General features: G+C 35.0%; 1 protein-coding gene and 1 pseudogene across 2 annotated transcripts; both read right to left on the bottom strand.

Annotated features, from left to right (window-relative positions):
• Positions 1 to 688: 688 nt before the first annotated feature.
• LOC149490876 (uncharacterized) lies at positions 689 to 2,761 on the bottom strand. The gene is made up of 4 exons (XM_089710439.1): positions 2,534 to 2,761; positions 2,285 to 2,363; positions 1,953 to 2,080; positions 689 to 1,735 (listed from the first exon to the last, which is right to left on the bottom strand). The coding sequence occupies exons 1-4, from the start codon at positions 2,564 to 2,566 to the stop codon at positions 689 to 691; spliced, it is 1,287 nt and encodes a 428-aa protein (XP_089566565.1). The 5' UTR covers positions 2,567 to 2,761.
• LOC149490875 (uncharacterized) lies at positions 2,694 to 23,035 on the bottom strand (annotated as a pseudogene). Its single transcript, XR_016317575.1, has 37 exons — positions 22,946 to 23,035; positions 22,337 to 22,586; positions 22,111 to 22,227; positions 21,215 to 21,330; positions 20,580 to 20,713; positions 19,708 to 19,882; positions 19,238 to 19,402; positions 18,890 to 19,036; positions 18,439 to 18,651; positions 18,155 to 18,210; positions 17,935 to 18,067; positions 17,422 to 17,559; positions 16,928 to 17,057; positions 16,392 to 16,537; positions 15,845 to 15,981; positions 14,840 to 14,967; positions 14,297 to 14,432; positions 13,960 to 14,077; positions 13,677 to 13,793; positions 13,306 to 13,437; positions 12,916 to 13,015; positions 12,620 to 12,750; positions 12,144 to 12,301; positions 11,623 to 11,805; positions 11,254 to 11,411; positions 10,891 to 11,014; positions 10,447 to 10,572; positions 9,883 to 10,028; positions 9,437 to 9,578; positions 6,768 to 6,903; positions 6,297 to 6,487; positions 5,671 to 5,836; positions 5,252 to 5,577; positions 4,993 to 5,119; positions 4,595 to 4,775; positions 3,865 to 3,996; positions 2,694 to 2,707 (listed from the first exon to the last, which is right to left on the bottom strand). The product of XR_016317575.1 is annotated as an uncharacterized LOC149490875 (transcript).
• Between the last annotated feature and the right edge of the window lie 455 nt (positions 23,036 to 23,490).

Here is a 23,490-nt window from a genome sequence, read left to right as displayed (position 1 = left end):
ATTAATTGAGCATCTAACGATTTAATAAACAGAATGGTATGCTGCTTTTACCAGTTAAGAGGCCATGATGATAAATGCATTCAGAAATAGACTTAGGTTCTGGCAAAGATCCAAATTTACTCCCGTTGATCCAAACTCAGATTGATAGTATGAATGAAAATTGAAAGGCGATAACACAGATAAGGAAAACTATCAATAATATATATACAAAATAGGCAATTCTCATAATATCGTTTATTATGAGTAATGAGAATTGCCTATTTTGTAATAAGTTTTGATTTGAAAGTCGAAGAAACGATTTAACTACCAACTTATTACGAATTGATTCAAATGAATTTGCGTCATTCAATTTGTCTAGATGTTTATATTTATAAAAATTTAAAGATTGTAGTAACTGTCGTCTGTCACTAGTTTTAATCCGGTCAAAATCCGAACGAAATATATGAGAATTTTGCCAAACACGAATTTAAATCGTTCCGAATGCTTCGAATTCTTTAGGTATAGCTACTTAATATTTTTAAATTCGAATACTAAACAAAAGTCACACTATTTTTCCCAGTTCATATCGATATTATAGGTTTATTTGCAATGAAATGAAACAAAAGCAATATTTTTAAATGGTATATTCAGTAACATAACATAATAAAGCAAACAAAATTAAGGAAAGAAGTCAATTAAGATTTAATTCTTAACCTTTCTTCTTCTTCTTCTTTAAACTTATGATCTCCTCGCCTATACTTGACTCACTGTCACTGTCCATTAGTGTTTCTGTTGACTCCATGCTATCTGTTTCAATGACAACATTTGGATCTATGTCACTATCCAGAGAATTAAAATTCTTCTCATTCGTAGATAAATCTCGGATAGGTTTTATCTCATGAGAATCCAGTGTCGCGTGTTTCGTTTCTTCTGTATTTTCGCCATAACGAACGTGAACATTGTGCTTTAAACGAGCTGTTGATGTTGGCTGGACATCATCAACACCTACAGTTGTTTCAGTAGGTTCTTCCATTATGGTGTCTTCACCATATCTTTCTAAAATATAGTCTTCAACACTTTTCATGTGAGTTAATTCTTCCAAAATTCCTTCAGATATCTCTCGTTTTAGTTTTTCAATGACGAATGATCGTGTTCTTCGTTTTTCATCAGTTGATGTATCGGTACCTTCTAGCTTAGCTAGTAACGCATCAGTAGCTTCCTCTACTTCTTCATTTAGTAATAAATCTTGATCTGTTATATTAATTTTTGGAAGATCTGTTGACTCACTCTGAGTCACTTCTAAATCTAACTGATTGTTATCAGTTGCTTCTGTTAAAGTATTTTGATCTTCAAGGGAATGTCGCCTGTTGTCCGTTGGCCATAAATAATTTTCAGGTAAATCGACAGTTTCATCATGATCTAATGGTTCTATAGGTGGTAGATAATCTAGAATTGTTTGTTGTTTTTCTTCATGTAAGAGTGCTTCTTCTGTCTTTGTCTCGGAAGTGGAAGGTTTCTCTGGAGTGACCCTTACAGTATTTTCTGCAATTGTTACTTTGCGCTCTTTTCTGGATCTATCTGGTTTACTACCGGGGGAACTGTCATCAAACTTCAAAGATTTTTCAATTATTTCCCTGCTATCGGGAAAATGTGATAATAAATTGATCCAGTCTCTAAGGCAGAGACTTAAAACTTGAGACTTCATGACGGTAATGTACGAATACGCGTAAGGCAGGTTGTGGATAAGGCCATATATCTGAAATGATTAATAGGAAATTAATGAATAACCACAGAATAACGATAGATTAAAAGTTCTTTAACAAAATAACTGTTATTATTATAACATGGTAGTAATGAATATCAATGTGGAAAACTAAGCATGGGACAAATACATTTATTTTATAAGTATCTTATCAATATCACGAACAAGCACTAGTAATTTATTACTCTTCTAAAGTTTATGCAACACGTACAGTTCCAAAGCTCTCCCCGGCGAAGTACAGTCGCGTAGTGCTGATGTTTTCACAAGTTTCCAAAACTCGACCCGAGTGTACAAAATACATGCTGTCTGTTCTTTCATTTTCTTTAACCACAGGCATTCCTATAATACAATCTATGCTATAATCTTTCTTTTTATTATGGATATAAGGAACTATCAATTTGCACTAAAACATGATTGCAAAATGAGTTCTTCTAAAAAATTATAAGGTAGTGAACCAGAAACTTATACCTTACCAACTTATCTTTGATATAAAGTAGACAAATACATTCTGTAACATACTTTTTTAATATAGACTATAATCACCTTTATTATAGGTGTAAAGCTGAAAGCATCCAACCAGTTGCCGCAAGAACACTGGCTCACACTGCCTAAATATAGGATGCTGTAATAAATTAAATTATGAGATATAAATTATATTTTCATCCATATATTTAAGAATAAAGTTAAATGCCTACAAAATATGTTGATGAACGTGACATCATGAGAAAAACTACTTCATAAATCACAATGTATGTAATAAAATTACTGTTGTAAGTTATAATGGCTATTTACCGCATGAAGATGATGCAAATAAGCCGCCGACATCACCTCAAGTTTGATACAATTTGGTGCTTTTTTCAAGAAGATTGGTAGCTGGACCCCACGAGACTCGGTCCAGAGGTGTATAGAGTATTTGTGAACCAGATTAACGAGGTTTCTTGATACGCGATTGTTATTTAAGAATTCCTGAAATTAATATACTCGTATACTGAAATTAAAAAGGATTATTATCTTGGCCAATCTATTGCACGCCTCATAAGCGAAGCGTTGAGGTGGGTACTACTGTCACTTCGCGCAAAACATCTGATTTTTCAAACTTAAAATGTCTTTATGTATCATACATTGCACTTGTAAGATAATACATACACACACATACATATTAAGAAAAAACACTATTTTTAACATTCATGATATTTTTGATGTCATTTTTGTTAGTTAAACTAGTTAAAAAACAGTTTAAAAAAGTTCTGTCTTGGACGTCCGTGTGTCTGTATGTGCGGAGGATTTTCTTGTTAACACGATAGCGACCGAAATACTTTACTAATCGAGTCTTTTTTTTTCTCTTACGCTTGAGTATGCTCAGGAATAGAACCCTTTCATTTTTCAGGGTCTGATTCGATGTGGTTTAATTGTTATTAAATAAACAAAAATAATAATTAATGAATAATTATTAAAAAAAAATTATGAGGCGTGCACTTTTGGATTTCCCAAACTATTTTTCTTCTAGTCTCTTGTCTCTTGTCGATATCAATTTGATAGATGAATTTTGATGTGGGGATGCTAGTTTTCTGCCCAACCATATATTTTTAGACCAATTACGGGACATTCAAATATTATTTGAACTGTCTCGATATGTATGTTTAAAATTGATGATCTTACTTTAAAGCCCTTACATTTATCTTTTTTTTACCATGCATTCAACCTGTTTGTTTTATTTCTCCAAACACTAACCACTAAGCAAGCAGTCGACATGATGAACAAGGCACGTTCGTAAAAATATTTTTCTTTGAACTCCTTTGAGCTCATTAATGCAGCTAATTTTCGCTTAAACACAATCGTTGACGTAACAAACCCTGATCCATCAAGATGATTGATGCCGGTTAGAACAACAATTGTAATGAATGTATTGTTTTGTGAATAACTAGTTCAGTTGATTTTAGTTCAAAGGAAACGTAATTTAGAAGTTTAAATAATCTCTAACACTTCCAGTGGATTTTGGTTTAAATAATTGATGTTGTTTTGTAAAATGTTTAATGTAAAAATTAAACTAAAACAAATTACAGACAAAAACATAAGTAAATATGTGAAGTCACAAAATAATTTAATAAGAATTGGTACCATACCTGTAGCTCCATTATCTTGCAATAATAGCCAAATGAGCGGAAGGAGTAATACTGTATAATGTTGGAAAACTCTCCCACGTAGATCATGTATACCATGATCGAGAGCATTTGCAGAACCGATACAAATATCACCTGAAATGAAATGGCTATGATTTTTATGTTACACCTTCGAAGCATTTGAAGAAAGTCGTTTAGGGAAATGCTGCTTTATCATGGAATAACTCAGAATCTAGATTAGGGAATACATAATATCAATTCAGGGCTGTTATCAGTCTGTAATTATAATTATACACAATTTTAGAAAGTACTCTAGGTATTTTTGGACGACATTGTACATATTATATTAAAATGATCCTCTTACTTCTGATTGTTTCTTGGGCAAGATGTCACCAACACCATTCTGTGTGAACGTGGTCAGCACAAAGTACAACGAGCAGATGTATTTGTTCCAACATTGGTATTGTCCATACTCTAAGAAAGAAGTACAAAATATACTGCTATTAAGAAACGTTTAGTTAAGTGATCTCTGGTATTCATTTTTTTACTGTCGATAGGGAAGCGCTTGACCACAATCTCGCCCGATGTTAAGCTGAGATGTGGTCTAAGATGGTACGCGCTTCTCTAGAAGGTACCTGTTCACTCTACGCTTGAAGAGTGTACCCCCATATTGTACTCGTCCGGAAACACAGATGATCCTATTTGAAAGGAAGAAAAAAAAACTTCGTCTAACCATTGTAAAACCATGATGAACCAACTTCAGCGTTCTCTTCCATAACCCCAATGAAGTACCAGCAGCAGGCCGACACGTGGATGAAGAGGGTCATCCAGATGAACACCGAGATGGTGGTGGTGAGGATCAGATTGGAGGAGATGCTTTCTTGGCGCTTCTGAAGGCACTTGTAGACGGTCACCTGGAAGAAAATGGAAGAAAAGTTTGCAATGAGGCAAATTTCATATTATGGTTTTCATAAATTTGAACTTGAAGTATCAGGATGCAAATTGTCTAAAACCTGGGAATTTATCTCCTTAGCTCGAAAACTACATTTGACAATATGGTGTTAGGTTTGCTAAATACATATTTTTTTCCATAAACGAAATTTATGTAAGATAGGATAATACATTACTCACGATGCGAAAAAATCTATTTAGTCGCAACCACGAAAATATCAAGAGTCTGTTATTAGAACTTAACAGACACAGTAATTCAAATGGTATGACCGATATAACGTCCATTTTAAATTCACGCTCAAAATATCTGAAACAACGCGATACATTCAGAACGAATATAAGGATAAGTGAAGAAGACTGATGGTGAAATTAAAGAGTAAATAAATCGATAAAATATAATAATGGTGAAATCTTTGAAAACATGAGCAGAAATACTAACCTTTTTCTATCCTTCCAGAGAGATGCCATCAATTCATTGTTCTGATCAACAGAGTGCGGCAGAAAATATTTAATTAAGAACTTCCAAGAGAAACCTAAGTCCATTAAATACAGACCAATTATGAGACTAGTTCTATTATCTTGATAGCCAGCGTTGTATACATCGGTGTAGATGCACGCAAGAGATATCGTTATTAAGTAAATTTGAACTAAAGATATCTTTTGGAGGGTGTAATTGAGGAATCTTTGGCCAAGCCTGACCATATGGTAGGTTGAGAGTTCTTTTTTATCTGGTTTTATAATTTCCTCCAAACCAATGACGTAATGCTGAAAAAAGATTAGCAGATAAGGGTCTTTACAAATTGTAAGAAAACATATTCTATTAGATTAATCTCAATTAAGTTTGTTTTCTATCTTTACCTGACTATACTTTAAACGAGCCATTAATTCGTCAATGGCAATTGGAAAATCAGCAATAATGCCATGGAATATTATTGTATTTATATGTAGAAGATGCACTTGGCTGATGGATATTACTTCCACTGGGGACCGGATAGATTCCACATAGCTTAAGTTCCCAAAAATACTGATAAATAAAGATTGAATCTGAATTATATTTCATTGGAATAAATAATAAATATAACACAAATCTGAACAAAAAATCTTCATTCTAAGAGCTAGCGCGCACGAGCAACTTTGTCTCCGCAACTATTTTGTCTCTCCCATCAATTTGTATGGGGAGTTGCGTCGCTACGTGCGCGCACTTTCATACTAGCCCATAGGTGGGAGAGACAAAATAGTTGCGGAGACAAAAAAGTTTCGGAGACAAAGTTGCTCGTGCGCGCTAGCTCTAAAGGAAATTCCACGTAGTATACGTAAGATTTCGAAGAAGAAGAGAAATGTTAGTGTCATTTCAAAGATTAAATTAGCTTGCCCCATTTAGCTTGCTCTATGTAGTGTTCAAATTAAAGATGGTAATCATATTATTGTCATACTTAAAGACACATTTTAACTATATTAATTGTCTCATTGTTCCCAATACTAACCTTCCTTTCCCCAACTGAACACTCTCCATATCTTCATATCGTACTTCAAGCACGCCCTGGTCAACGAAGTACAGGTCTGTGACGATATCGTCGCGGGAAATAATTTTAGTGTCTTTTAGGAAATGTAGCGTGCGCACAGCTCGACCGATCATTCGTAATAGGGATACTTCACATTTGTTTACTATGGGACACTAAAAGTAAAAAAAATATTACCTTTTAATAGGCAGCCGCTATTCTATGCATTAAATGATGCCATTCTGCTTTACACAGTTTATAATTATCAAGATCAGAGGTAGAGCAGTGTTTACACGCTTAGAATTCAATCAAACAATGAACAAAAGGCAGCGTAGCAAGATGGACTATATCATAATGGTATAAGTTTATATATTTAAGACAGGTGTGTGTGGGGTAACCAATATAACCATATAGGATGATGTTCATGATAATAATTAGGATTCATTGGATAAAAACCTTAGAGAACGTAGGGCCATAGATGTGTAATATAGCATCCGTGCGTAATGTAATTTGATCGCACAGTTTCAGCACTTTCCGGTAGTCCATGCCCGCCATTCTGTCCCACTTGTGCTTGTAATACTCGAGCACTTGTCTGAATTGCAAAGGTCAAATTAGCTAATAGGGTATTTTTATCCCCTGTAATGTATCTACTGGAGGAGGTACATTTAATTATTAGTCTGGCAGTTTCGATGATTAGTGAGAAAAGACAGCAAGCCTGACGAATAGGTTTAATTGTAGTTTTTTTGAAGTGAAAACTTCTTTAGCGGCGTTGATCACTTTTTCTGTAATGGGTATAAAATCTTAAACTCGCGTCAGGACACGTGACCTGATCAAAAAAGCGTAAGACGGATGGATATCAAACATGCTCAACCTTAATAATCAAGTTTTCACTTATGCCGGAAAAAAGAAAAAAGAAAAAAGACGGGTTGCACTCCCGGAGTGCAACCCGTCTTTTTTTTATAAATTTACTACATGCTATCAGGTTGATAAATGCATAATAAGCTATAGATAATTCTGACATTACAAACAGAGGTCCAATTTTATTACGATTCAACAAGTCTGTAGACTATTCTAGCCTTTCTTTCAATTTGTGAAATAAATAACCCCATTTTAAATACACAATTTTGTAAATATATTTTTGAAGTGAAAACTTCTTTAGCGGTGTTGAGCACTTTTTCTATAATGGGTATAAAATCTTAAACTCGCGTCAGGACAGGTGACCTGATCGAAAAAGCGTAAGACAAAATATCAAACATGCTCAATAGGGTGGAGTGAAAATGTATGAAAGAAATTTTTTTTTGTTTTTTTCAAACGGCATAGCGACAGAAAGGTGCCTTTTAATGAGTGAATTCAGCATACAAAATATTGTTTACCTGTCTTGATGTTTTGAGGTGCCCCAACCCAATTGAAAATTAGAAAAATATGATTTTTTCGCAAACTTTGATTTCTTTTTTAATCACAGTATTTTTATGGCCGTCAAGTCTATTATATAACAAACTTCTTTGTGATACACTAAATAATAGCCTGATTAGTTGTTTTAACGTATTTCATTAATGAAAATGATATTAAAGAGGAATGAAAATATCAGAAATAAGTAATTATTTAGTACTAGCTGCGCTTGCGGTTGCCTCGCGGTTTCACCCGCGTGGCTCCGCTCCTGTTAATCTAAGCGTAATGATATACAGCCTATAGCCTTCCTCGATAAATGGGCTATCAAACACCGAAAGAACTTTTCAAATCGGACCAGTAGTTCTTGAGATTAACGCGTTCAAACAAACAATATCTTCAGCTTTATAATATTATAGTATAGATTATAATATTAGTATAGATAACGCTGTTTTTTTTTTTCAAAATTAGGCATTAGCAGTCGTGATACTGATGCTCTTACCATTATAAAATCATTTTGTTTACTTTTTCAGCAAACTGCACTTGAAGCCTATGTCACCAATTTGATAATATGCTTTACGGCCTGGGCGAGGCATAGAAAATCTTTGATATTCTGAAACGTAGTCAAACCGCTTTTCACGATGTCTTTTAAGGTTTCTTCAGATAAATTAGAAGTCAGAGGCTCAGTTTTCTTACATTCTTGCCACATAGTTAAGTCGGTATAATCTTTTGAGCAAGTACAAGAGAGTTAAAAAAAAATGCATTTGCAACTTCAAATATCAAATAACCTTTGGTACTGAGTGACAAAATACTTCAGTTATCTTTTCTTGTTCTTTTTTGTTAGTTTGTCGGTCTTGATAAGGTTTTAATAAGCGTCTATATTCATCGAATATGGTGTGTCGAATAAGTTGTAGTACTCTATTAAAGCTAATAGTGGGAAGCGATGCTTTCCGCCACACATCAAACATTTCCGTAGCTAATCTTTCGGATAAATCATGAATTTTGTTATTTTATCAGGTTTAAATTAATATCTAATAAATAATTAATAGTTTCTTAGCATCAGTATAAGTTGGTAATTGAGACACTGGGTATTTCTCTGGCAAACAAAATACAGGACAACATGTCGTTTGTCGTATTTTGACTTGCAACACTTTACTGTAACAAAGCGAAATTATAGATAGAACTCACATCAAAAATATTAAATTATGATCTTAATTGTATTTACGTGTAAAATGTAATTAAGAAATATTACTAACATTAGTGTTATTTCCTTAACGGCACTGTTTAAAATTTTCCTACGTTTCCTACAATAAGAGTCGACGCAAACGGGCCACCGACCAGAGCCACTGGTAGCCAGTGATAGCCACTTTTTTATATATTGAAATATTATGTATTCTGTGTCATCCCGTTGGCAACCAACGAGATAACACAGAATCTGATTTAGCGTTAATTTGTCAAAATTAAACTTTAATGATTTTCGACTAAATTTTTTGAATTTCTGAAAGTTCATGATGTTGGGGGCACCTCTAAATGTATCATCTGCAAAGTATAATTTTGCATGTGTATTTATGAGCAATAATGACATCTTTTTACAGGTATGCCGAAACGAAAATGAAAAAAAATATTTTTCACTCCACCCTAATGCTCAACGTTAATAATCAAGTTTTCACTTCTGCCGGCACTCCCGGAGTGCAACCCGTCTTTTTTTTCTGCAATTAACTAAAATCATTTCTCATTACTCCTTAAGCCGTGGGTCCAAGTTCTCCCGCTTCATGAACCTAGCGATGTCCTTCATGTGCTGCTGGAACGACGCCAGTGACTTGTTGACGTTCGAGCGCGTGCTGATTATCCGCACAGAGAAGTATGTTGTTATCATCGCTCCTGGAAAACATCTTTGAGTTATATTTATTAAAATAAAGCTATATAAGTTTTATATTTTCAAATTTTGAAGTAAACTCCTAATTATCTTTAATTTACAAGGAAAAGAAACCTAATGTCACAAGAATAATGGTCATTCCATTGCCAATTGACCATTGCCATTATCAGCATAGTTCACTCTACCAATTGATTAACATTCTTTTCACTATACAGCCATCAAGCAAGGAATTTCTTCGCTTAATATCTACATAAGACTTCAACAATTATTTCTAAGAATACATAGAATCAGTTTTTCTTTAATGCTAACCAATAATCATGCCAGCGATAAGAATCCTCATCAGCGAGAAGTTGGTCGGGTTGAACGTGCCGTAACCCGTGCTGGTGGTCTCGTACACCGCCCAGAAGTACGACGCCAAGTGCAGGTTCCAAGGATTCTCGGTTATGTTGAAACGGACTGTATTCAAATTCAATATTCTTGTGAAATCACGTGTAACTTTATGGATGTGGCAAATAGATTTAGCCTTCCGTCTTGACAGAGTTTTTTTTTATTTTATTTACCACACTCAAAGGGAGATTCAGTTCTTAACGGTTCAACGGTGATCGCTATGTTAACAAAAGTACCAAGGAGATGGTCGTCAATTAGGATTTTAAGATTAAGAAATCTAAATAAGTTATTTGAATTATTCCAGCTATTTCAATCTGATTTAAATATTACATTCTATTCTAATTAAATTGTAAAGTGATGACTGATGAATGATGATTATGTGCTTCAAAAGCACTTCCAAAAAATGTAACTAGCATAAATGTGACTATGGGTTGAGTTATAAAGAAATGTAACTCACACACATTCTGATACAAATATATCCACGATTCACCATCGTCATTGAAAGGTATGAATTTTTTACCCTCTTTACACTCAAGCAGTTTAACAGAGTTAAAGATGATGAGGCAGGTCAGCACGTTCAATAGTGCCAGAAACGGCGGGATCGCTTTCAAACTGGTAAACAATTTAATGCAAAATGAAGGAAACAATATGTGCTTTACGTGAATATAGAATCATTTGATAAAAATCAGCCGACTATATCTTAGCTGTTACGTTTTTAAAAGACATAAGTAACCGTATATTATATTAATCATATTTTCATTATAAACAAAACAAGAAAAATATCCAGAATATTCGGTAATTATTTTAAAGATGTAGTTGTAGATTTGAATATTTTAAATGTTTCAATGCAAATCATAAGAAAGAATATTAAAGAGTGAGTGGTAATCTGATGGAGGAAGAGTTTAGGAATAGAATCGTTGGGATACATACACAATAATAATGTCCCGTCGAACATATCCCTTAAGGCTGATGAGTGCACTGGGCGTCCGGTAGAGCTGGATCAAACGGTTCAGACACAAGTACTGTGACATGGGCCGCAGATGGTATTGACCCTCTGTACCAGAAACAATTAGTTAACCTAACTTTTTAATATCTCAATCTCTTTGTCGTTAAAATTATTGAAATTTCTCACGAAACGTGACCTATTCTAAAATATATAGATTTAATACCAAATAGATTCTCGTCTGTTAGATCATCGTTATCATTATTAACCCTTTTTTAAAGCGGATGGTATTCATCAAATACCAGTTACCAGTCTGCTAACATTGAAAGACAGTAGATAAAATACGCTACCATACGTTTCCTTAACGTTCAGCTCCAGTTTTTCAAGCGGCAGACAGGCAAGCAGGTCAATCAGGAAGGTGCCCTTCAAATAGTGAGCCGCCGTGCTCGCGGGGTGGTACACCAGCAAGCCCTTTTCGTTGTAGTAGCCCACGAGGATTCGTTGCAAACTAGTAGTGACACCTTTTACATTTAGATTCGTTCACGATTATATTATAGCAAAATTTACAGCAACTCGCAGTCTTTCTCTACGACAATCGAATATTTTCGCTACGCCAATGACATTTTGAACAGGGTAAGCAACATTTCTAGATGTGTATGGCCATCCTAATTTCATGACTTAGAAAAATAATAATAAGGTTAGACGATATCAATACTAACATATCCAAATAAGCGGCCAGATCGAGCACGTTGCCCACGGGCTCGACGAAGCCCCAATACTCCTTGAGGTACGCGTACGCGGGGAACAGCGCGGCGCTGAGCAGCGCACACGCGGCGCGCAGCCACTCGTAGCGGGCGAGGTACGGCCCGTCAGGGCGAATCGTGAAGCGTGGGAAGATGTATCTATTGTTATTTGTTGAAGACTTTTGAAACAGATATAGTGAGAAACAGAATTTTAATCAAGTAATAGATAATAATATGTATTTGGAATACATGATATTTTGTCTGTATATTTTAGCAGTTTAGGTTAGGACATATTATATCAGCATAGTGTACCTACGCATGCTAAAAATCAAACAGGTAAAGAATTAAGATTAAGACGTATGTTAGAATCACAGTTAGAATTGAATAAAAGAGATGTTAAAACGCAGACATCTAAATTAAGTTTACTACAACTACAAATGTAGGTATTTTATGGTATTCTGTATTCTAGATATCTATCTGTCAGTGCCTATTCGTACCTCAGTACAGACAAGAAGCCAAGTCTATTAAAAGGATGCAGGAACGCGAAATCTTTCTCATGTTTCCTCGGCAATGGGAAGCGCTCCACACAAGGCGTGGGTGGCGCGGGCTCGTACCAAACGAAGGGTGGGAACGGGGTTTGTAAATACTCGTATTCCTGAGATATAATTCATAATTATAACAGTATGTCGACAAATGTTTGGTAAATAAGACAAAAAAGGGCGTCTCGGAATTTCGGAAAATAGGACAAATTTAAAGAGCCTTCCCCTGGAATTAAAAATGAAGCAAAAATTTAAGCTACAATAGAGGCGCCATTTGCTATGAAAACCATTCCTGGTTTGTTTTAATTGCATTTTACAATGTAATTTCCAATCGCCTAGTTATGATAAATAAGAAAAAGCTCTTTTCACTCTGGTTGAAAATAATGGTATATTTAAATCAAAAGCATTTGAAGGAATGCAATAAAATATCTCACAGGCAATTCTTTGACGTGATCAATTGCATCCTTTATCTGCGGTATCTCGATAACGTTTAGCAAATACTTCCGTGATAGAGAAAATACTTGCACGTGCGTCACAGCTCGAATTGTGTAAAAGGTTGGTAATCCTGGGAAAATTTCCAAAAGTTTGAAAACCAATCATTGTTCCCTTCTTTTTCGTTATTTAAATTTTGGACGAATAAAAGCAATCTAGGGAACAACGAAATCCTATTAACGTTTATTAGATGTGTTATTCAGTAGTAATAAATAGATTTTGAAACATTTATTTCTGCACAATTTAAAAATGTACATACGCAACAAACAAGCGACAACTCCAAAATGATTTCTGGCAGATAACTCTCCAACCACCGTCTTGGTAACTGGACACAGTACCTTTTTAACAAAAAATATTAGCATATACGCAGTACTACCACTACTTCTTATACCTACTTTTTTGTTACATTGCTGGACAATAAATTCATAATCAATCATCTACTAGGTTTTAATAAGGAAGTTATTTATTAATGTTAGGTAACTTATTATTGGTTTTCGAATTTAATTAGTTAAAACTTATTTATCATTTAACAATAGCACTAAGGCTCTATCCAAGGACCACGCGAAAGCAGCCGAGTTTGAAATAATTTTTAAACACAATCTCAACCTCTTCGAAATTAACATTTTACCTCACAAATGCCCTGCTTGATGACGTACATCTCATTCGACATGTCCCCAGTGCTCAGAAGTATTTCATTTGGACACGAACAGAAAAGCCGCGCGTTTGATGATATGGTTTTCAATTCTTCTTTGTGCAGAAACTAAATTTATTATTAAAATTTATTCAAAAGCTTTTTTAAGGCTTGTATTGTCGAATTCTACACGAATTTTAAGATCTAGGATACTTCTTGAACACAAAAGTACAATTATTTTATCAAAATCCGGCCACGTTGAAAAATTTCAATGACGAACACATGTATTATAGCTACTACTCCTTTAAATTGAAATCTTCTGTTATTACGAATCATTGAGGACAATCTATATACCTACTCTAACTTACCTTCATAAACGGTATGCACAGCATGTATTTACTCCTCTGCCTTGTCACTATGTCTTGGTGCACGTGTGGTGGCAAGTCGTGGAATATCGACTTCCTCTTATTCGTCATAGAATATGCCTGTTTGTCACAAAATATACCTACTTAATTTCAAATTTTAATAAAATACAACTGCAAGATTACGCATTAATTTTACACCCATCATTATGGCCACTAGCCACACTCATTTGTTTCTCAATATACCCTTATCAATACGACATCATTACTATTATGATTATATTTTCACCTTATCGGTATACCAGCAGAGTTCCAAATAAGATTTGAAGCGGTGTATCAGAATTGGTTCGACCTCATTACGTCTCAAAAAGTTTGTCACATTTTCAATACATGCGTCATAATTCTCTCTGGAACATATTTGATTAATTAACTAAAAAAACTAAAATTTTAGTAATTTTTATTATTTTTGAAATTACTTTGCATTTTCATCTAAAATGCTGAATCAATTGAAATGGATCAAGTTATAAGTACTTTGTGTGATACATTTTTTCAAGATGGATTGGAGTTATATTATAAGAAGAATATACAAGGAAGAGGAAGAGAATAGAGAAGAGGAAGAACCAGACCTCATAGCAGTAGTGACCATAATAGTAGCAGAATAGACAGCTTCCATGAAGATGTGTAAAACTATACACAGCTCGAGTACCAGCATGATGAAGATAACATTTTCTTCATTCCCAGTGCCGAAATCTTCCATATGTGCTGGGAAGTTTTTGGGAGTTATTATATTCCTTTTAAAAGCTAAATATTGGGACATTATTCTATTTTATACGCAATTGCGTTGTTATTATGGATAAATTATGATTCAGAAGGTTCCAATGGGCTTAAAAAAATTAATTAACATTGCTTGGAGCTATCATTTGTACCCACCCCTTTTATATTTTTGACTTTACGTTGTTCATGTTGTTTTTAAACAACAGTATCTATAATTACCTACCACTGTGCAGGATTTTTGAACACTTTAAATAAATTGTTACATTGCTGGACAATAAATTCATAATCAATCATCTACCATATATCCTACTATCTTTAATAGAATAGTCCCTACATCAAGAAAATTACAATATCTGTATTTGAACATTTAAATGTAATTACTAGTTAGTACTTACATGTAAAAGTAATCATTGATATGGACCAATAGAGGCTGAAAGTGAGTCTGCTCTCGACTGTATCGTCCAGTGGCTCAGCATTCCAGAATGGCGAGTGTGTTATATTCTTCACGAGGCAGTAGCCGAAACTGAATGGTACAATGAGTATAGAGAAAATGTTTAATAAATCTAACCTTAATTATTCAATTCTACTCTTCTGAAGAAAGAAGAATCTAATGTGGGATTTTAATAATGGTACGGGAGCTATTAACGTTTTAAAAATAGTCATTTTAGTATAGTTGGGTTTTTGATATACTGTTTCTCTTGCTATTTCGGTTAGAGTCCGGGCTGCCTGGCTGGCGGTAGTGGTTGCGTTTATTAGTGCGCACAGGAAAATATCCGTAATTTAAAGTCATTTATTAACGCGTAATTTCTGGAATGGAATTTCGATGGAATTTCACTTATTTCGATGACATTCTAATGATTTTGAAATAAAAAATTGCGTCTGGCACTTATTTAACAACGAAAAAAACGTCTTGCAATAAAAAAAAATATGTCTGATGGATCTATCTAAAGGCAAAAGATTAAAAATTACGCGTTAAAAAATGACTTTAAATTACGGATATTTTCCTGTGCAGATAAGATGCGCACTAATAAACGCAACCACTGCGACCAGCCAGACAGCCCGGACTCTAACCGAAATAGGAAGAGAAACAGTATATCAAAGAACCAACTACATATACTAAAATTCTCTCTTGTCAACGTTGGTAGCTCCTATACGATAACTATTTCTTTCATCAGTGAGAAATTTATCAAAATATAATCTTATTTAAAAAAAAGTAAAAACCATTGTGTCATTATAGGTAATATTTTTATGTCCAAATTTTAATTTATTTCTAAAATCATGAGCACGACATGTTAAAAATAAGCTGTCCTTGACCCTGCATGGTTCGAAAAATTACACCATTATTGGCATTAGCATAATTCAATTGAATCACAAGTAGAACTAGAGCATCGTAAACAGACCCATAGCACATAAAGCCCTGCTGCAGGGCGGCTAGCAAGTAGCAGGCGATCAGAAGCAGCAAGGAATAGGAGAAGAAGCGCAGCAGGTTGCTGTGGTACACGCACTCGTCCTCCACGGCCTTGAGCATGCGGAACACCTGCATGTAGATACTATAATTTATATGGCATTTATAGAGAACTACAAATTTTTAAACATTTAACTAAGGATTGTTCCTTTATTCTGCTTTATGTGGCGTAGGCGTACTGCAATATAATTAGGATAAGTTTCATGCCAAGGTTTATAATTGGTTCAGATATAGAGGATATTTCGTTGACGACACGCTTGCATAAAAACTTTTACCACCCTACCATACCATAACGCTAAGCTTGAGCTAAAATCGAGCGGCTTTGCATCTTAGTGAGACTTTAGGCATAGCAGGAAAGGTACGTAATCATCAATATTTATGCATATAAAATCGATAAGTAAAGTATTTGGGCAAGGGAAAATAACAAAATTAATTAAAAGGTCTCGAAATATAAAATAATTGGTTGTTTTTTGATTAGGTACCTTATGTAATCGAGCGACTTTGTTCATTCCAGCAAAATGGCCATCTTTTATGAACTCAAAAATGGGTAAAGTAGCAAGCACGTCGAGAAGAAACCAACGGCTTCGTGCCTGTTGGGACGCTGTCTGCGCAAGAGTTATCGGTACACCTAGTTAAAAAACGTTGAAGAAGAGAAAACTGTTAAAGAATAATGTTCCCAATTTAAAATGTCAAAAATAACGGATCACTTGGTCATTTTAAAGGGGTGATGTTTTTCAGGAAGCAGAAAATGTTAATTATTTTTATGTAGGTATTTTATATTACTATTAGTAAGTACTCTTGTTTGCTTTGTATATGTTTATTTTGTACATTTATCAATGTATTGTTTGTTCTTTTCTGTTTTTGTATCTTGTTTTTGTTATATGTATTTATGTATTTTAGATGCAATAAAGTATTTTTCATTCATTCATTCATTCAAATGTTAATCTGAGAGGATTTTCTAATTGCCTCAAACAACTACGCTACTTAATAATATTATAAAAATGAAAAAATAAATAACCATCTTCAACATTATCTCCAGTGGACAGGTGGACGATTAGGTCGAATATGAAAACGGTGGTCACAGCGTAGTCGTAGAATCGGAATCCTATTGGAATCTCTTTCTTGTACACCATATAGTACGGATGAGTCTAAAATTAAATGTTGAACCCGATATCAGATATATAAGATATCCAAATAATAAATTTAAATGCATCTTTCTATTGTACAATATTCGAATTTCCCTCAATTCCATACCATAAGTGTATAGCCGTATAGGCCATAACTCCAGCAAAAAATATGGAAAATCTATTTTTTATTCAACCTCATAAATTTTATATTAATGTAAAATTTAATAAATGTTTATGAATAACAATTTTTTTTTGATCTACCACAGATAGGGGAGGCCGCGCTTTGCTCAAAGTGGTTTTATCTACCACTTTGAGCAAAAGAAAATTGCAAGGTATTGGAAAGTTACTCTCTATAATCTAAAACGGTAAAAAAACCAATACGTACAATACAAACAGCTACTATCAAGCAAGTGACGAACGAGTGCCAGGCCACCAGCAGCGAGGATGATGGCTGCAGGATGCAAGGGAACGTCGTGCGGAGGCATATGGCGTCGGATTCCTCCGTGAGGGATGCGTCTGCCCTCTGAGGTAGGTATTTATTTATCATTTAATATTTATTTAACATCATAATTTGACGTAGATAGAGGAGTAGGAGCATGGTCTATGTCGCCAAATAAAAGATAAAAAAGGTGGTTTACTCGTATTATAATATTGTTGATGTTGATAAGCATGGATAAATACTATTGAATCGGGAAGGTCATTTAAAATGTAAATTTAAATAAATTGGTGTTTATTCAACTAAGACAGATGTAAGGAAATTGATTATGAATATGAGTAATGTACCAGAAAGAAAAAAAATGTTATGAAAACTATACATGTTAAGAAAGAATCTGGGTCTCCAGCCCACTTTTTACGTATAACGTGGTATAGCACTACATAGTTTCGTATCATAGCTTACATTTCTCATCACATACGACCCAGCAATTTCCATCATCACGTCTGTCTTCGCAAGCTGTGGCAATTCGTTCTCATCCTTATCTTTTTTCAACTCTAATAATTTCCTTTTGAAATGCAAAATACTGCTCTTGAATCTGGACACAGACAAAATAGTATTTTTTGTGTTTGTTTTAATTTTGGGATAGAATTCAAAATACAAAAATAAAATTAAATGTACACACGGTGCAACTTCAGGATTTTTCCACAAGTAGTGCCGTTTGACTCTCTCGAAATGATCCTGGAAAAAAAAATACATTTTGACAGACCAGTCTTCGAGCTTTTCGTACGTCGTTACACAAAATATTTCTAACAATATGGCAAATATCTGTGATCAATACTGAAAAGGAGCCCAATATCACGGTCCTCTTCCTCTAGCTATATCGAATATTCCGCATCTCGACACATACCAACTGTATGTGTCGAGATGCGGAATATTCTCTGTTTCATATATCCACATGGCACTCACATAGAACGCGCCCAGTATCACGCTGCCCTGGCCGTATCGCAGCGCCGTCCTCCACAGCTCGGCCGCGTGCAGCACGTGCGCGACACAGAAAGTCGCGGCGCGGATATCCACGTGCGCACGCCCGCACGCCACCACGCACCCCGCGTACGGGGACAGGATCGTGCCGCGCGTCATGCGTAGTATTGCTGTCGAGTCGTCTTCTGCTGTTAACATCTGTGGGAGTGGCTTTATGTGAACACTGAGTGTTATAGTCGCTGAACGACTAAGCTCTTTGAATAAACAAAAAAAATATGTGGAAATCTATTCACTATGAATTCAAGGAAATAACTTATGTATAAATAAGAGTTATTATGTATAGCAGCAATAAACAAGTTCATACATTAATCATCTATGTAATAGAACTTCTACTAATGGTGTAATACTTAATTAATTTTATCGTGTTTTTACTCACCTCTACATCACCATAAGTTACATAAATAATAGAGGATTTCTTAGTATTTCGCTTTATTATAGCATCGCCGGGTATGTAGTGAATCGTTTGCATTTTCTTCGCCAATTCTGATAAGAACTGATATGAAAGCTCGCGTAGAATACGGCTCTATGGATGTAAATAATAACAGGTGATGCAAAAATCATATAAGTTATGGGTAAATTGTAAAAATATTAATTATATAAAGGTTGTTAATAATTTAACTTGAATTAAACTTATAACTCAACTTGAATAAATGGTGTATCAATACCCAAAAAAAAAGTTTCTATAAGCATTCATAAAGTTATGAAAATAACCTTAGGACTCTACCTTTTGCGTAGCCCTAAAATAAATATCGGTATAAATGGTAGCAACGAGGGTAGGCGGAAATATCGGCAGCAGCCGTGTGGCAGACACTGCGCGCTGCTTATGCCAGTACATCTTATAAAACGTCTCCACTTTGTGACGCAGGCCTGGTGGAACGTGGGAGTCTTTCTGAAGATAATAAATAATAGGTACACGATACCAAAAGAAATAATTGTATGGCACATAGGATACTTGATACCACTTAATTATCTTGATCTGCAAATCTAGAAATCTTTTTCATGATTTCGTCATCTGGGATCTACATCATATTCTAGTATTTTATGTCGTTATATTCTGTTCTAGCTCTATACCTTTGGATATGGAGAAAGATTCCGCTATACGTATGCTTACAAATAAATTTAAATGGAGTCAGTGAAATTGCCTATAAAATAATTCCAAATAATAGTATTCTGTGTCAATAGTTGTGATCTAACCATTTCCTTGATAATCAGTCTATATCTCGATCGGAAAGTTTCCTCTGGTCTCATATACAGGCTTATGACCAGGGACAGAGAGGCCACCGCCACCCCCGTCACCACGAAGCATCCGGTCAGCATAACTAGTAGGGACGCGATGCGTTCCCCGTCATTTGTTGGTAATACAGATGTCCTATTATTAGTTCTTATAAAGTTTTGGATTTACTTGTACACTCTACGATCATCTATTAGCTCTACCACAGATGACAGATTACCAAAATATAGTTACTACGCTCAAGTATCTTAACAATTCCACCATAATATTATCATTTTGTTGGTATCTTGGATATATTATATCCTCTTAATGGTTGCCACACATGGTACGGTACACCTGACAGGTCCATCGTCCACAGACCACATGTGAAGAAATAGTCCTTTGAAACTTTTTGAGCCTACCTATGATTGGTATACGCAGTTATACCTGTACGGTAGACCGTAGCATATCTGGCTTGCAAATGTGAAGAATTTAAAGCATTTAAAGCATTATATTTATTATTTGTAATGGACATAAATAGAAAATAAAGAATCTGGACTATTTTCCAGAGGAGGCTTAGACAACAAACACCCTGAGATGACGGGTGTCAATTAAAAAAAGACGGGTTGCACTCCGGGAGTGCCGGCAGAAGTGAAAACTTGAATAATAACGTTGAGCATGTTTGATATCCATCCGTCTTACGCTTTTTCGATCAGATTTTATACCCAACGCCGCTAAAGAAGTTTTCACTTAAAAAAAAAGCTACCTGTAGATGTACCTACATGATATTTCTATGTTATTTTCACCTGCATATTTTTTTAACATTCTTTTAAATAATTTGTGGTTAGAACATTACCCAATTGGTATAAACATCTTATTCAAAATATAAAAGACGACTATGAACTGTATTGGTTCGCTCGCTTGTTTCTTTCCTGGTTTATAAAGCTGTCGCACATTGGCTTTTGTTTCTCTAGTATATACTTCTGAAAACTGTGTAAAATAAATTTTAAACTATGTAGAAACTATTTAGGAGATAGAGAGCTAGTTTAAATAAATATAATGTATGAAGTACAGTATTTTCTAAATATGCTCTGAAAGGTCTCGATGGACTTATTTTAGTGATAAGTTTGAGTCAGTGTGCCTTATCGTGTTGCCATACAAAATCGAGTTGGAACGTGATATTTCAAAATTGTCATGTTTTAATATAGATCCCACTTCCTATCCCACTTACTTTCCTATCCTAGTTACTAATATTATAAATGCGAAAGTTTATGAGGATGGATGTCAGGATGTGTATGTTTGTTACTCTTTCACGCAAATACTACTGAACCGATTACAATGAAATTTAGCACACATATAGAGGGTAACTTGAATTAACACATAGGATAGGTTTTATCCCAGAATTCTCACGGGAATGGGAACTATGCGGGTTTTTCTTTGAAAATGCGGGCGAAGCCGCGGACGGAAAGCTAGTTAAATATAAATACTAACAATGCCCAAGCGTAACCAGATGAGAGCCCATGTCACTCTCAATACAAGGAATATGTAGCAGTACTTCAGTGTAGTGCCCAAAACACTTCCCTTCATACTCTCGTTGTTTAACGACCCTAGAGCATTTGATCATAATTATCATTGATGGAGAGTTTAGCTTTTCACACTATAAATAAATAAACACACTGATAAATATTATCAGACGAGCAATGGCTCACTAAATCTATTTTACTAAATTTAATTGGGTGTGATTGTAGAGCAAAACTAGAGAAAACGAGTATTTTTAAAAAAGCGGGATTTGTCATTTCGGATAAGGACAAGGACAAGGACAATTTTCGATTTACTGTGCAAGTAAAAATAAACAATATTGCTGTAGTCTTCTCCTGTATTGGTGGATCCAATATTGTAGACCTATAGCTGAGAAAATGAAAAAAAATCAATAAATTCTGTAAGAATTAAAAAAAGCGTATCAGCCGAGCATACGTGTCAGAAGTGAAACTTCTTTGGTATGATTCAAAGATACCAAAATCGTCACCTTACTCCATGACGTGACGGCATTGCCTAGACGCGACCTTGAAATTTTACTCTCAACGCGCCTAAAGAAGTTTCACTTCAAAAATACTTCAGCAAATTTTCATAGGATACATCAAAAAGATAAATAAATAAAAAAATGTTGTGTGGTTTTATGAAACCACGGTAAAAGTGAAACTGTTCGGACGGTTCCGAACACTGCTTTGTGTAGCGCATGTCGCGTGTCGGTCGGCTGCCGAGTAGGTATACCTACTCGGCAGCCGCGATACACGCGACATGCGCTACACAGACCAAAAAGTTTGAGACGATGTAATAAAAGTTTCACTTTAAAAATCAAGGCAAGTTTTTATTTGTTATGTACTTACAAAGATATCTCAACGGTCTGTGCAGGCGCATGTAATAGCAGAGAATCTCATAGAGCTCAAAATCACCCGTTTGCACCATGTAGTGAGAATACGTGAACAGATCCATCAGAAAACTAACTGCAAATTTATTTTACCTTATACAACTACTATCATTTTAGCAATTACATTTAACATTGAGTATAACCCCACAATAGCACCTACTTTTCATATTACAAAACAAAATTACCAGCGGTCCAAAAATCGATATACGAATACTGCAATCGTCCCAGCACTTGGCACAAAATGGCCAATACATGTATCGTATATGACACGTTATATATCCAGTCCACGACGGTTCCCTTCAGCTTCACTGTTGCCACCAGGACCAACGCTACCAGGACTATGGCGCAAATGTAGCAGTTCCATAGAGCTTTGTTCGGGAGGTGGTAGAAGGTGCGCATGATGCTGTCGTGCGACCACCACATGGGATATTGTTTCTATAAAATTTGCATCAATATCATTCTAGAATGTTCTAGACATTGTTTCAGCAGCTCTTGCATCTAATGTTATAATTATTGTGATTTATAGAATAAAAGCTTAAACCTGAAACCTTAGCCAGAACAATAATAAATTACTTAAGAGCAGTAAAGCATTGTAGGGTTTTTTAAAAAGTTATTAAAACCTATTACTATACGATATGCTTGTACGATAGGCATATTTACAGATAATTGTGTCGCTTCAGTAGGGTAAGAACGATTTCCTAGAGACTTCGACGATTTTGAAAATATCGGAGAGAATATTTTCCAGGAGACAAGTTGTACTGTATCCCTATAGTAAATAAATAACCTCCACGTACCTCATCTCTTTCCAAAATAGCAAGCAATTCCACATCTCTAGAATTATCACTGCCTCTACTATCGGCAATATTTGGTTTACTTTCTCTCATAGCACAAAAACAATACAAAGGTCTTGCCAAATTAGGAAATAAACTTTTTCGTCTCTTTGTTTAGTATCATTTCATCACGTCCAATGAGACGTGACAAGAGGTGACAAGTCAATAAATTATAGCGTTGCAAGAATACTCTTTCAAAAAGTTTCGATAACCTTATGAAGACGACAAAATTACATTTGTTGCAAGAATACTCTTTCAAAAAGTTTCAATAACCTTATGAAGACGACAAAATTACATTTGTTTATAAGGTCAGGTGGGGTAAGAGGGTCACTGGGGGAAGAGGGCCTAGAGACCATAACTAGTAAACCGAAGCGTTTATGACTATGTACTTTCCGTCGATAAAAAAGTGAAGGCGAATTAGTTTGAGCGGTTTTGAGTAGATGTCGCTACGTAGCACAGACATCACAAAAAATGTAAACAAATTTGACAGTTGCGAATTCGGCTAACAC

This window comes from Colias philodice, chromosome 2, assembly GCF_061535455.1.
Source record: "Colias philodice isolate Cphi_HAF_F1 chromosome 2, ilColPhil1 Martin Lab GWU primary, whole genome shotgun sequence".
NCBI classification, from domain to species: Eukaryota; Metazoa; Arthropoda; class Insecta; order Lepidoptera; family Pieridae; genus Colias; species Colias philodice.
Note: the sequence above shows the minus strand (reverse complement) of the source record. Positions and strands in the feature narration are given on the sequence as shown.